Here is a 15,096-nt window from a genome sequence, read left to right as displayed (position 1 = left end):
TTAAATGTAATTTTTAGATTAACTTTTATATTTGCATAAATATAAAAATAAATAAAATTTGTAGTTATTTCTTGTCTGGAGCCATAATGAAACCAAAGCTAAGTGGGACATGAGTGGGAATAAACTGAATTTAAAATTTCTAAACCAATTCAACAGCTCAGGAAGGCAGAGCTTAAAAGTACAGGCAATGGTGCAGTGAAATTATGCACAATGTTGTGTCTGAAGATCACAGTAACACTATCCAACACATTCCAGGTGAAATCAGCTCCAAGATCCCTTATGCATTTATATTCTCTTATCCTATAGTATTTTTGATGAAGATGTAACTTTCACACTTGATCCATCAGAATAGCCCAAGGCAATCTAATGCTATGAAAATTAATTTTGTTACGTTATCTTTCCTTTTGTTTAAATTTCCTTTTGTTTAAAAGACTGTGTATAATATTTGCAGTTTATAAGTCAACTGCAAAAACTTAACACTGTAATAAAAAGAACACTGGGGAGAGTCTACTTTATTTTGTTTCTCCAAAAACAACGCATTTAAAATTTGTCAAAAAATGAATATTTGAAATAGACTTTTTTTATTTTCTGGACCCAGCAGGCAGCACAAAATCCTCCCTAATGCATCTGTGGGTCTTTAAAATTGAATGCCTGAAGCTCTTTCCACACAATGAGCAGTGATAGGGTTTCTCTCCTGTGTGAATGCGCTTGTGTATTTGGAGATTACTATGTACGGTAAAACTCCTCCCGCACTCCGAGCACTGATACGGTTTTTCGCCTGTGTGAGTACGCTGGTGATTTCTGAAGGTACCGCTCTCTCTGAAATACCTCCCGCAGTCAGCGCAGTGATACGGCTTCTCTCCCGTGTGAGTGCGCTGGTGTCTTTGGAGGTTACTTAGTCTAGTAAAAGTCTGTCCACACTCTGAGCACAGATGTGGTTTCTCTCCTGTGTGAATGCGCTGGTGTATTCTGAGATTACTCTGTATAGTAAAACTCTTCCCACAATCTGAGCAGGTATACGGTTTCTCTCCCGTGTGAACACGTAAGTGCTGTTGGAGCGAACTGTGTTGATTAAAACTCTTCCCACACACTGAACAGTAATACGCTTTCAGTCCTGTGTGAATGCGCTGGTGTGTATGGAGATGACTCTGCTTAGTGAAACTCTTCCCACAGTCTGAGCATGGAAACGGTCGCTCTCCTGTGTGAATGCGTTGGTGGGATTGGAGAGTGCTCAGTGCCTTAAAACTCTTCCCACAACCCAAGCAGTGATAGGGTTTCTCTCCGGTGTGGATGTGCTGGTGTTGTTGGAGATTACTCTGCTGGGTAAAACTCTTCCCACACTCTGAGCAGTGGTAAGATTTCTGTCCTGTGTGAATGCGCTGATGTATCTGGAGATTATTCAGTCGATTAAAACTCTTCCCGCACTCTGAGCAGTGATACGGCTTCTCTCCTGTGTGAATGCGCTGGTGAGTTAGGAGAGTACTCTGTCTAGTAAAACTCTTCCCACACACGGAGCACTGATACGGTTTCTCACCCGTGTGAATGAGCTGGTGTCTTTGGAGGTGACTCTGTCTAGTAAAACTCTTCCCACAGTTCGAACACTGGTGAGTTCTTTCTTTTCCTGTAGTTTTCTTTGTTTGTCCATGAGATATGTCAGTTTGGAGAGTAGGAGAAGATGTTTTTGGAGGGCTGGGGCTTCTGGATGCTGTATTCTCACATTTAATCTCTGTTGATTTCAACATTGTCTTTCTCTTGGTGATATTTCTTGACGTGTTTGTGTAAGTAAATTAAACTTCTGTAGGACAGTGGGCACAGGGAGCAGGAGAAGACATAGAATGGGTCATTTTTGTCTGCAAAAGAAAAAAGGAAAGACAATGAAATGTACAATTCAAGTCCTTGAAGCTGCCGTGCCAACATCTCCACATACCTAAAGCCTTGGGTTCACGACCTGACTTTTAAACTCTTAATGGATTATAAAAAGACTGGGCATCTCACACTGTCCACTGTCAGAATTTTTTAGGCGACTGAAATATTGGGGATCACACCGAACAGAACTCTGAACTCACGCAAACTCTCACAAACTCTCACATTCTCATGTTACTAAGAGACCCAAATAAACAAATGTGGAGCAGGTAAACATGTTTAAGTGGCTCATGGATTTAAAAATCTGATGTGCGTTATTTTTTAGTTTTAAATGTACATAAACTCAACTGTGCCTTAAACTCAGCTCATTGAAAAACTTTGCTCCACACGAGAGACTTTTCACCATTTTTCTTTGTAAACTTGCTGTATTTTCTTCTTTCGTGCTCTCAGTTTTCATAGGCTGTCGCGGGAATCCATTCAGATGGAGTCGTTGACCAGTTTACACTAGATTACACTCAGAGTTGGGTCAAAAAAATCGTGTCTGATCAATTCCAACTGGTCTGAAACGCAATCAGAAGCCGGCAGTAAATTTGAGTCTGTGCCCCTCAAACACTACTTGATTATTTCTCCAACTGTCGACTCAGACTGACCCAAACATCTGCAGATTAAAGCCGACCAGCTCAGACTAAGCCAGCCTGAGAATCAGGGCTAAAGTCGGGGTAAAAATCGTGTACTGTAACCTCGGCTTAAGGCTCACTCATCTCAATAGTAGGGGCATTTTGTCCAAAAGATACTAGTATTTCTGTGAGAAAGCAAAGTCATGCTTTACAACTGGATGCACAAAAATTCCAAAGGAATTTTCTAAAAGAAGTACATTAAGAAAAACCATGCAGGCAAAAAGAGACACATTAACTTTTTTTTTTTAAAATTAGGCATTTTAAACTCTTTGCATGCTATTACCGTTAGCTACATTCCCAAAGGACATGTCTTCCAACAGCAATACAGTTTGTTTGGCACAAAGCTTGGTCTTTATATCAGCGTAAACCATTTTGTCCTACAGAACTGTCAGACATTTAATGGCATATTAAAGCCATACACATTTTTCAGCTGAAAAGTAGTATTTCCTCCCTGTGGAGCACTACATCAGACAAGTCGAGATGACTAATCTTCTTCGCAAATACGACATACAAACCCTGAATACTGTATTTACTCATTATTGATTACATATATGGGCACTTGCATTTCAAAGCCTTTTCCAGAGCTCATGACATTATACACCATATTAACCATAAACAGACAGAGTGGTGCAAACCAAAAACCTTCTAAAGAATGCAGATAATACTCATAAAGCACTGTTGGCTTACTGTTCCACATCCTCTGCAAACAGCTACATCCCATGTGCACTCTCCATGGCCCAAGGGCTAAGGACGGTCCATTCCTTTTTAAGAGGAAAAGTTACCTCAGGTGGTCAAATACACACCTCAAATGGGAACACCCTCCAGGAACTTGCACTCTATCAGGCTGTTTATAGGTTCTACCACTGAGATACGGACAGTAGGTGTTAGAATTAAGTTTAGTAGTTAGATTAGGTTGCGTATATTAGTTTGACACTATACAGTCCTATCTCTCAACTGAGATGACTTTGTCCAGGCGTTTAGTCAGCCCTCATTTATTGAGAGTATTTGTGTACATGTTACTGACTAGCAGTGCAATCAAACCACTCATGTAGAGAACTCTGACAATGAGTGCATTTACATGCACTCAATAATCCGATCAGAATCGGATTTCTGTAGTTATGTGACTATTCAAATGGTCATGTAAACAGCACACTCAGATTTCTTAGATCAGAGTAAATTAAGAAATCTGATGAAGAGGCTGGACTTTAGCTCAGTGTCTTTCAGATTTCTCAGTCTAAAAACTAAAGACTAAATACATGCTTGACGAAATGAAGGATTTAAATATTCTTTATTTTCTAGATGATGTATGTTCGTAGTTTGAGGTAAAGTGACACAATGTGTTTTTTTTTAAAGCTGCAGTATGAAGTTTGAGATTCATGTTATGTTTACGCCACGTCTTCTTCTGTGAGTTTACTGGCTGAATGTAAAACAGAAATCTGAGAACTGTCTGACTCATGCAGACCTGGAGTTTCCCCATTATCTGATTACTCAAGTGCATGTAAACACGTTAATTAGATTACTGACAAAATCTGATTTTCTGCAGTTATTGGATCATTAAGTGCACGTAAACGCACTTAGTGATCAGCAGCACCTGGCTCCCATTATTTTTTTTCTTCTGGCAGAGGCTTATATTTTACAAGAAATTTCACTGAATGACAGTTTTGGTGAGCTGGAAATATCTGTATAACTCCCCACATGACGGCAAGAGAGTCCTTGAATGTGTACAGCTTCTTCTGCGTTTGTTTGGTCTAAAAAATGCTCTGAATTGTTCAGTCTCAGATAAAGGTATAGCCAGTTCTGTGAAAGTTTTGTTTTGTTCTGTGCAATTCTGGAGCATTTCTATCTGCCCAGTCATTATGAAATGTACACATGATGTAAATGACAGCTCCTGCGTTCAAATGCTGTGGGAAAACAAAACTGGAGATACATGTTTCTTTTTGACTTCTGGACTGCGACAAAACATTAATGACTAAAATGACACTGGGGAAAAATACATTGCTTGACTTATTAAGTTCCTACTTTTATTTTAAATTGAAAATACTCAGGAAAGTACCAATGAGTCAAAGTGTTTCTTACATGTAACTAAATAAATGTAAGTAGTTTCTACCCGTCACTGAACTTCTCCAACCCAACCAGAAAAACATCACCACCACCCAAAATCACTGGGCTAAGAGCTAACATTAGCCTCCTCAGCTCAGTCTGGACAAAGGCTGCTTTTGTGTGAGCTCACATATTTCACATATTCTACATCTTTTGTTTCACATGCAAACATTTCCCTATCCTTTTATGTAAGAGTGAGTTCAAAACACGTAATAAACAGCATAGAATAAGTGTTAAATGGCTCTTTACCTTCAACAGAACAGCATCTGTTAATCACACTGTGAACATTCTTCTTCATTCCTGCTTTGTTGGCACTGAAGAACTGGAGTTATAGAACTGGCGCCCCCGCTGGACTGCTGGGGGACTAACCTCACCTGTATTCAATAACCCTGCATACTTTGGCTAGCAGTGCATGCTGAGCAATTCCTTACATTACCAGAACAACCAGCATTAGATTATCCACATTGTTGAGAAACAGATGATCTAACAGGAGACTTTTATCCCAGTTTAGTACAGCGGGACACTTTAACGCTCTACTGCTTTTAGAAACACTCCTGTTTCTGTTTAAATCCATTAGTTACACCTAAAATGTTTTTCATCTGCCTTGATCGGAATTCCCTGGCAGCCCACCTTTTAGACCTGTTTGACCAACAAGGAGCTTCCTTCTGTCCAGTGCTGTGCTGAAAGCTTCTCCTGGCCCCAACTGACCCTCCTGATGATACTGGTGCCTGTACGGATTCAAACTGGAGCTGTTTAATCACAGACTTAGTTTCACCTGTCTCACCATACTATTTCACACTTACAGATCATGACTGGTTCCTAACAGTAGCCAATGATGTTCATGGATTTAACTCTCATTTTCACTGTGATGAGCCTCTAACAGTTGGTCACAGGTTTTCATGTGGCACGATCCATGAACAGAAGTCATTTTCTAATTTACTTTTTCATTTGGTGTTTTTGACACAATATTAATCAAAGTAATGCTAAACCTTCAGAAAATGCTTTCTTACCTCCAGCTGTCAGACCAGAGACTGAGACTATGAGCTGTTTTTCTGAAATCTACAGCATTTTTTGCTGTGACATACAGTGCCATTTAAACTTATTAAAAGTTATGGTCGCTAAACTACTGCTTGTCCAAGTTGTGCTCAGAAACCAAAATGGGCTTTACTAACAATTAGTTTACCTTTGAGGACAAGCCTGGTCTCTTGAGTTGGGATGGTATCCACCTCTGGCAGGAAGGTGCAGCTCTCATTTCTTGTAGAATAACACAGAGTCTCTCAGACAGTCATCTGTGTAGGGAAGACATTCATTGACAAACCAGAACCAAGTACAAGCAGTACACAGACTGTCTAAGCCAACTGTCTGCTAGACTCCCTGAGACACCACACAGGTCTCATTCAGGGGCACAAATATGGGGGTATGTAGCAAAAACATTTCTTTTTTAGTTTTATGCATTATTTCAGCACTGTCCTTTGTATTATGTGAAAATCTCATAAATAGACCAATCAAAATGCTTCAAAATTATTTGGAATAAAATCTTCTTACGTTGACCTATATGAACATTTTTGCCCCTCTCTTGTGAACATTTTGGAGATCCTTTTGTTTTAGAAACTATACGCATGGGGGGTGCCAGGGCAGCAATTTCATGGAGTAGAAGTTAAATAAAAAATTTCAAACCAAAAATAAGCCTAAGTATTTTAATTATTGATTAAAAAACATATGTAAATAACCTACCCTTTTTTAATGTTCCCTTTTGAAAGAGTCATCCAGATATCATAAAAAATAAACAATTTTATGATGAAAATGATTAATGACAACTTCAAGGGATACACATTTACAAGATTTATTAACAAACTTAAGGTCTACATGAAAGTTTACAGCACTGTAGCACTATCAATACTAAACAGGCCTGTAAATATCATAACCATGGAGGAGGGGAGAGTATACAAACAAAATCTAACCATTTCCCAACAATGAAAGAACATAATAGATAACACTATATATAAATTATCAATAGAACAAATATATAATTATCAAATCTACTGCATCAAATCAACTAGACTGAGCTTACATCCTAATTTCTAGTAACCTCAGAAATCATTTTGGAATAAACACAAACACACACCATCATTTGATTTACACCGTCTAGGTGTTAAGTGTTGCAACAGATATTTGACACTGTTTTGTGTTGTTATAATCAACACAGAGATAATCAGACCTAAAACACCCAGAATTACATGTTCTACCATAAGTTTGCACATCTCTCCAAACCCAGAGGCCAAGCAGTGAAACTATCCACCGTAAGAAGATGGAATGCTATGGATCACAGATGATATAAGAGTAATAACAATTATATTTTCTCATCCCTTAACACTTACCTCATCAGCCAGTCCAAACTTTCAAACTTAATACATTTTTATATCACACTTTTTTAGAGTTTTTAATCACAGTGTGTTTTTTTGGGAAAGGTGTGCGTGTGCTTGTGTTCACAGGGCATGGTCACATACACTATATGGACAAAAGTATTGGGATCACCCCTCCTAAGAGTTCAGGTGTTTCAGCCACACCCATTGCTAACAGGTGGATAAAATAAAGCACATAGGCTTCTTTGCATGTGTTTACATGTACTCAATAATATGAGACGGAGCAAAATACTTTTGGAGCCACACTGAAACCAAATACATGCTTGACGAAATGAAGGCGATGTTGTTTTTAAAAAGCTGCAGCATGAAGTTTGAGTTTTACATTATGTTTACATACTGTCTTCTTCTGGGAGTTTATTGTTTGTAAAGCAGAAATCCGATTACTGCCTAACTCCTGTAGGACTGGAGTTTCCCCATTATGTGATTTTCTGCAGTTATCAGAATATTAAGTGCATGTAAATGCACTCATTGATCACTGCCACAGTGACCTTATGAAATAATGATCTGACACAATTAAGTTTTTACCTTGCTCTTTATGCATTTGTGTCTCTTTAGGCTCAAATGCCTGAAGCTCTTCCCACACTCTGAACACTGATCTGGTTTTTCGCCTGTGTCAACGCACTGGTGTGCTTGGAGGTAACTCCGTTTAGTAAAACTCTTCCCACACTCTGAGCACTGAAACCGTTTCTCTCCTGTGTGAATGCGCTGGTGTGCTTGGAGATAACTCCGATCAGTATATCTCTTCCCACACTCTGAGCACTGATACGGTTTCTCCCCTGTGTGAATGCGCTGGTGTGTCTGGAGGTAAACCAGTCTAGTAAAACCCTTCCCACACTCTGAGCACTGATACGGTTTCTCTCCTGTGTGAACGCGCTGGTGTCTGTGGAAAGTACTCTGATCAGTAAATCTCTTTCCACACTCAGCACAGTGATACGGCTTCTCTCCTGTGTGAACACGTTGGTGTATTTGCAAGGAACTATTTTCATTAAAACTCTTCCCACACACTGAGCAGTGATATGGCTTCTGTCCTGTGTGAATGCGTTTGTGTTTCTTGAGAATTTTCTGCGTAGTAAAATCCTTCCCGCACTCTGAGCAGTGATACAGTTTCTCACCTCTGTGAATGCGCTGGTGTGCTTGAAGATAACTCAGTCTTGCAAAACTGCGTCCACATTCCAAGCAGCAATACGGTTTCTCTCCTGTGTGAATGCGCCGGTGTTCTTTGAAATGATTCTGTCGAGCAAAACTCAGTCCACAATCTGAGCACTGATACGGTTTCTCTCCTGTGTGAACACGCTGGTGTGCTTTGATATGACTTGTTGTGCTAAAACTCTTCCCACACTCTGAGCAGCAATATGGTTTCTCTCCTGTGTGAATGCGCTGGTGTTCTTTGAAATGATTCTGTCTAGCAAAACTCTTCCCACAATCTGAGCACTGATACAGTTTTTCTCCTGTGTGAATGCGCTGGTGTATTTGGAGATCACACTGTCTACTATACCGCTTGCCACACTCCAAGCAATGGTACAGTTTCTCTCCTGTGTGAGTGTGCTGGTGTATTTGAAGATTAGTCTGATGCTTAAAACGCTTCCCACACTCTGAGCAGTGAAATGGTTTTTCTCCTGTATGAGTGTGCTGGCGTAGTTTACGTCTGTTTTTTGTTTGTGTGCAAGATGTGTTTGTGTGGAGAGTAGCAGAGGATGTTTTCTGAGAACTGGAGCTTCCACACACCACATCCTCATATTTAATCTCTCCTGATTTCAACATAGTGACATACTCCTCTTGGTGTTTCCTGATGCAATTTTATTGGGGAAGTAAATTAGAACTCCAAAAACTGGATACTAGAAGCAACAGGGCATTACATTCTGGAAAAGAAGAAAGAAGAAAAAAACAGTACAATTCAATATCAAATGCAACAAAAAAGAGACAAAACATAATTTGGTCAGGGATTAAAGTATTTAAATGGGTAGAAAATAGGTTTTTCTATGTTGCCTGTTGGGTTTATAAGACAGAGCTCACTAAATAATTTTAGAAATAAGTACAATAAAAGTTCTTCCAGTTCTCTGTTCAATATCGTGCAGCCCTTGAAGTCCCTGAAGCTGTTTGGGCAACATCCCCATATACCCAACACTTAACTGAAATGGCTTTTTAAATGTGCAAAAGACAATATTCTTGCTGTAACAAAGCAAAGACATGCTTTCCTACAATCAAGGACAGAGAAAATGCCAAAGGAACATAGATTATTCAGACAAATGAGAGATATCCTTTATGGTTTGCTTCTAAAAGGCACAAAATTTGATCATTATGCAAAACGTCATCACTAGCTAAATTTACTAAGGACATCCAAGAAAAGAGTTATTTCAACTAAGAATAATACAGTTTTATGCACAACTGACTCCAAAATATCAAAGGGAGTGTTGAGATGAGAACAGGGAGGAAGTAAAGGGCACAGAGAGCAGCAGAATCTGTGCCAGACCTAACGAGTGCTGTGGCTGTCAGAAGAGTGGATTTGGAAAGGTGCCGGGCTGTGTGCTACCGCTGCACCTAAAGGAATGACAGGTAGCAGCTGGTACAGGAGGAAGTGTGGGCAGGGTTTGAAGAGGTACAATACAGCAGAATGGGTGGCATGAGGCAGCAAGGACCATGGATAAGGTGGGAAGCAGTGATTCCACATGCAGTCAAATGGCCTGAGCTCTGGTTTCCTGATCTGGGCAGTCTAAGATGTATTACCAAACCCATCCAACCTCTTCACCTGGAATAAATCAGAAACACGCATATGCTCACTGCACCAGGGGGGAGGAACACTGGAGCACAATCTAAGCAGCTGTCCTGGAGCCTTGGAAGAGTGACACTACATGGGTTGCCATGAACAGGGACTGAAAGAAAATAACTGCCACCATCACCAATGCCATTTACACTTTCATTCCCAACCAATGGGAAAATTCATCATCAGGTTTGTCAGGAAGAAAAGCAGCCCCAGATCTAAAAGTAGTCATCAAGAGAGAACTGAAGGTTGCTGTTTGCTACTCTTTCTGCCATGCTGTGGCTTGCTAAGATTGTTTACAAGCTCTGCTCAGCAGCAGACTGTAAGATGTTAAAATAAGCCCATAAGTCTCTCAGCAGCAGACTGTAAGATGCTAAAAGAAGTCTCTATCTAAGAATACCAGAATTTAATCACAAGATCTGCACATACTTCTTGCCACAACTGATGTCGAAGTGCATGCATCTATTATTATAAAAAAGACTGGACGAATTTGACGTCCATAGAAGGTGCATACAGAGGAAGCCTTTGCTGTCCAAAAAGAAAATCAGGGCAGGACTAAAGTTTGCTCATGAATATCTAAGCAAGGACCAGGACTTCTGGAACAATGCTCTATGGAGAGATGAGTCAAAGACAGTTGTTTGGCCACAGTACCAGAAGCCATGTTTGGTGAAAACCAAAGAGAGTACTGGGTCAGAAGAATCTCATACCAACTGCAAAGCATGGTGGCAGAAATGTTATGGTTTGGGGCTGCTTTCCTGCCTCAGAGCCTGGCCTACTTGCAATTATAGAACTGACTATGAATATTCTTTTAAGGCCTAGATTGCTCGGAAAATATGAGTCCATCTGTCAAAGTGTTGAAGCTGAAGAAGTGGGTCTTCCAACAGGTTAATGATCCCAAACACACAAGTAAATCCACCAAGGAATGGCTCAAAAAGAAAAAACTCCCACTTGCTTCAAAACTACAATCATCATACCAATACCAAAAAATCCTGATTTAAATTCCTCAGAGTTCATACAGCCAAAGTCTGTATGACTCAACACTTCACACCTGATCAAAAAGGTCTGACAATGTCTTCATTTCCTCAGGAGGCTGAGGAGAGTTAACCTGCCACAACAGCTCCTCTGCAACGTCTACAGGTCCACAGTGGAGAGTATCCAGATCACCTGCACTGCTGTGGAAAACAAGGCCCTGTAAAGGGTGGTGAAAACTGTCCATTCCATCACTGCAGCTGTCCTCCCACCCATACAGGACATTTACAATAAAAGATGTCTGAGGAAAGCCAGTAGTATCATCTCAGACCCCACACACCCTAGCCACTTCCGCTGCCCTCTGGGAAGAGATATCAGAATATTTAAGCCAGAACAACCAGGTTCAAGAACAGTTTCCACCCTCGAGCTGTTAAGCTGGCCACAACCACCAGATTATGAATTCAAACTCTACTCGAATTAAATGCACAGGGCACTTTAATGTTATTCTGAACTCCTGTCTTATCTTTGGACTGAACACCTGAGCTTACATTCATACCATCATTTAATGAACGCTACTACATGTACATATATGTATGTAATGGCTGGTATAATGTAGTGGCCAACACCCCTGCCTTCTGACTGGGTTCAGTCCCTCACCTGGGCAAGTACCCTACACTATACCAACAAGAGTCCTTGGGCAAGACTCCTATCTTTGCCTACCTTAGTGTAAACTGATCAAATTGTAAATCGCTCCGGATAAGAGCATCTGCCAAAAGCTGTAATATAAACGTAAAAAAGCTGTACACATATACACACTTATATGCATCAGTACACCTCTGTGTACAGAAATAGCTCAAACCTTGTTATATGATGTTTAATTAACTAGTTTTGAATTAAACAGAAGGGTTATAGAATGGCCTAGTGAAAGCCTAGATGTGAATTCCATTGAAATGCTGTGGGGGATTTGAAACAGACTGTGCATGCAAGAAACCCCTCAAACACTGCACAGTCTAAAAATTTCTGCATGGAAGAGTGGGCAAATATTTCTCCCAGTTGTTTCTGCCAAAGGGGGCAGTACCGGTTCCTGAAGCCATGGGTACTTACTTTGTCAAGAGAAAAAAGTGACATCAGTTGCTTTTTTAAAATAAATGATTGCAAAGTCAAGCTCCTATTTTTTGTTGCTCTGTTACATAACGCTCATCTATACATATTGTTTAACTGTAGATCAAATACTGATATATGTCAAAAAAGAAACATTTCATTGGGTGTACTGACTTCTCCATGTGACTGTACAGCACAGCCATTTACTGTTAATTACTAGCAAAACTGTTGTTATAGCTTCTGTATAAACTCTAGAAATCTTTCTTAAGTCAGTGCCCCTTCTTTGGGTAAATGGCGTCATGAAAGGTTGTTTACAAAACCTGCTAATAACATAGCTAGAAAATCAATACCCAACATGATCTTCTGAGAAATCTATAAAGTATTTGAGTATACATAAACATAAATGATAATTGGTTATTTTTAAAAATAATATTTAATTGAAATCTTAAAGTAAAACCAGAAGTTCAAGAGTGTACTGACCTTAATTTTATCGTTTAGGTTTTACTTATATGGATGAATTTTTGGGGTAATTATTGTTACCTAAGTTTTCTTTTTCTGAGCAACAGGCAATAACATTGTGTATGACATTAACATGTACTTTTCACCCAAAACTCACAATTTGTGGGCTCCAATGCATCTAAACTTAGATAAATACATGCATTATTGTATTCTTTGTCAATATAACAATGAATACATAAATGAAGCATCAAGCTTGTTTTCTCCCCTTTTGAGCATTTATTGCCATAAACTTTCATATGCAAATCAGCTAAAAGAGAGCGGAGGTGAAAAGCTTAGAAGCTTCTTGGACCTTTTAAGACTTAAAGATTTACAAACTAACATTCTGTATAACACCCAAAGCACACTTTATAAATAATACCTCAGGAGCTGAACCAACACAACAGAATGGAATCAAATCCATAAAAAGTAGTTATGAACTAAATGTTAATGGCTAAAATGAAACTGAGGAAAAGTCGACTACTGACTAATAGACTTGAGTAGATGTAAACAATATTAGTATTAGGCACATCCATCAAAGTTCTTTTTTAATCTGAATAAATGTGCCTAGTTTCATAACAGAAACACATTTCCATCAGTAAAGATAATCTCTGTTCTCACCCAAAATCACAGAGCTTACAGTAGCCTCCTCAACTCAGTCTGAACAGGCTGCTTCTGTGTGAGCTCACGTATTTCACATACTCTACATCTTAAAGAGAACATTTCTCCTCCCATTTCTGAGTTAAAACACGGAGTAAACTCTGTGGAAAAGTGCTTATCAGCTCTTTACCTTCGGCAGAGCAGATCCTGCCCTTCCCTCCAATAACACTGCTGAGCAGATGATCTGCTTCTCTTTTTCTCCTCTTCATCTTTGGAAGACCACAGTTAAATATCTAGCGCCCCCACCTGGACTGCAGGGGACTCACACTAGAACCATTCATTTTTAATTCCACCCGCTTTCTGATAAACCCCGCCTCCTGTGCTACGATTGGCTGGAAGCGCATATGAGATGTCCGCTGATTGGCCAGTTGAGTAGCTGTGAGAAGATTCAGAGACTTTACAGAGGTAGAAACAGAAACAGGAGATGTAACGGGAGAGTTTTATCGCAGTTCAGCACAGCGGGACACTTCAACACTCTACTGCTCTCAGAAACGTAGAGTCCTAGAAAATTAGAGTGTTTATCTTCCTACTGATCCCTAGATCCCTTAGAAAAAACATTAACAATCACGTTTTTTATTGTGCATTTTTTTAGACACCCTACGTTATTGTGATGAAATGTTCCCTGCAGAAAAAAAAAACAAAGAAACCATTAAGTGTGTCTGTTGGTTTCTGATTTTGTAATATGTTTTAGCTTTTTAATGGGTTGATATCACAGGTGAACAATGCCTGTTTCTAAATGCATTTGAAGGTTTCCTAATGGGATCTAATGGTGATCTACAGGAAACTAGTGGTCTCTATTGGAAAACATTAAGCCTACCCCTATTAGAATGCACAACCATTAGGTTTTAATCCTACTAATAAATAATAATAATAATATGTTACATTTATATAGCACCTTTCACAAGCCCAGGGTCACTTTACATAGCAAATGGTTTCTAATGGTCCTTTTTCAGCAGAGTTATCATATGTTTAAAATATGTGATCACTTGATAAAAAAATGTGATTGCATGTGCTGTTTCTAGGCATAACATCACATGTGATCACATTATTTACGATGTCACATGTTCAAATGTGGCCACAATTGTTTTTTAGGTTCTTCGTGCCTCAAATATATGTGATGTTTCTGTAAGTAGTAGTATGAAATTCAAACAGATTTGCAAAGATGCAAATGATAAGACGTCTGTAGGGTCTGTTTTTATGTTTGACAAGATTTGAGTTAAAGAAACATCCCATGCTTTGCACTTGTAGGTAGAAGTTAAACTGTTTCCAGTGATTATTAGTGATAACATAATGCAACTGGTTTTGAACCAAATTCAAAAATTTGTGAATAATTGCTTTGTCTGGCTAAAAACCTTTGGGCAGTGCCTTTTCTTTTGTTGTTGTTAGCTGTGTAGCCTTTAGCATGCCAACTAGCAAGCTAATGATGTAAAGTGATGAAGTATCAGCAGTAATGTATAACACATGGAATTGTAGAAACCTAAAACCTAGCAAATCAAATGTTATGGTTTTTATATAATGAGAATTTTTTTCAAGTAGTTTACTGCTATTGACTTTAAAAAGCTTTGTCTTTGATTTTCAAGTTTCTTTATGGTTTGAAAAGATAAATGAAACAGTTTGAAATGATTTCTGAGCAAATTCTGCTGCCAAAGTCAACACTTGACTTCACTCGATCCCTTGCCTGTCCGAGGGCTCATCTTGCACAATTCATTTAAGCTAATGAAATAATTCAGTAACTCTTATAATGGTGTCAGGGCTTACCCCAAGGGAAAACTGCAAGGTCAAGTGGATGAGGGCACGTAAAAACGAGTGCTGAAAAGCTTTTCTCAATCACAGTGACTATTATGTCCATTAAGAGAACAAACCTCAGGCCTCATAGAGACATTAAAGTCAAAGAAATATATTCCTAAGACATCTATATTCTAGATTATTCAATATTAAAATATATACATTTGATTACAGTAGATAATCTTATTACTGTCTCCATATGTACACTCTGTACAGAAGTACACTCACACACAAAGGAACCTGTGCCAAGTAATTTTGGACCCTT

General features: G+C 39.1%; 1 protein-coding gene across 1 annotated transcript; it reads right to left on the bottom strand.

Annotated features, from left to right (window-relative positions):
• Positions 1-492: 492 nt before the first annotated feature.
• On the bottom strand, positions 493-13,246 carry LOC118812690 (zinc finger protein 850-like). Its single transcript, XM_036577808.1, has 3 exons — positions 13,177-13,246; positions 7,580-8,922; positions 493-1,787 (listed from the first exon to the last, which is right to left on the bottom strand). Exons 2-3 carry the CDS (start codon positions 8,822-8,824, stop codon positions 582-584), a joined length of 2,451 nt encoding a protein of 816 aa, XP_036433701.1. The 5' UTR covers positions 8,825-8,922; positions 13,177-13,246; the 3' UTR covers positions 493-581.
• Between the last annotated feature and the right edge of the window lie 1,850 nt (positions 13,247-15,096).

Source organism: Colossoma macropomum, unplaced genomic scaffold (assembly GCF_904425465.1).
Source record: "Colossoma macropomum unplaced genomic scaffold, Colossoma_macropomum, whole genome shotgun sequence".
Lineage (NCBI taxonomy): Eukaryota > Metazoa > Chordata > Actinopteri > Characiformes > Serrasalmidae > Colossoma > Colossoma macropomum.
The sequence above is the reverse complement of the archived record's forward strand: the minus strand, read 5'-3'. Positions and strand labels throughout refer to the sequence as shown.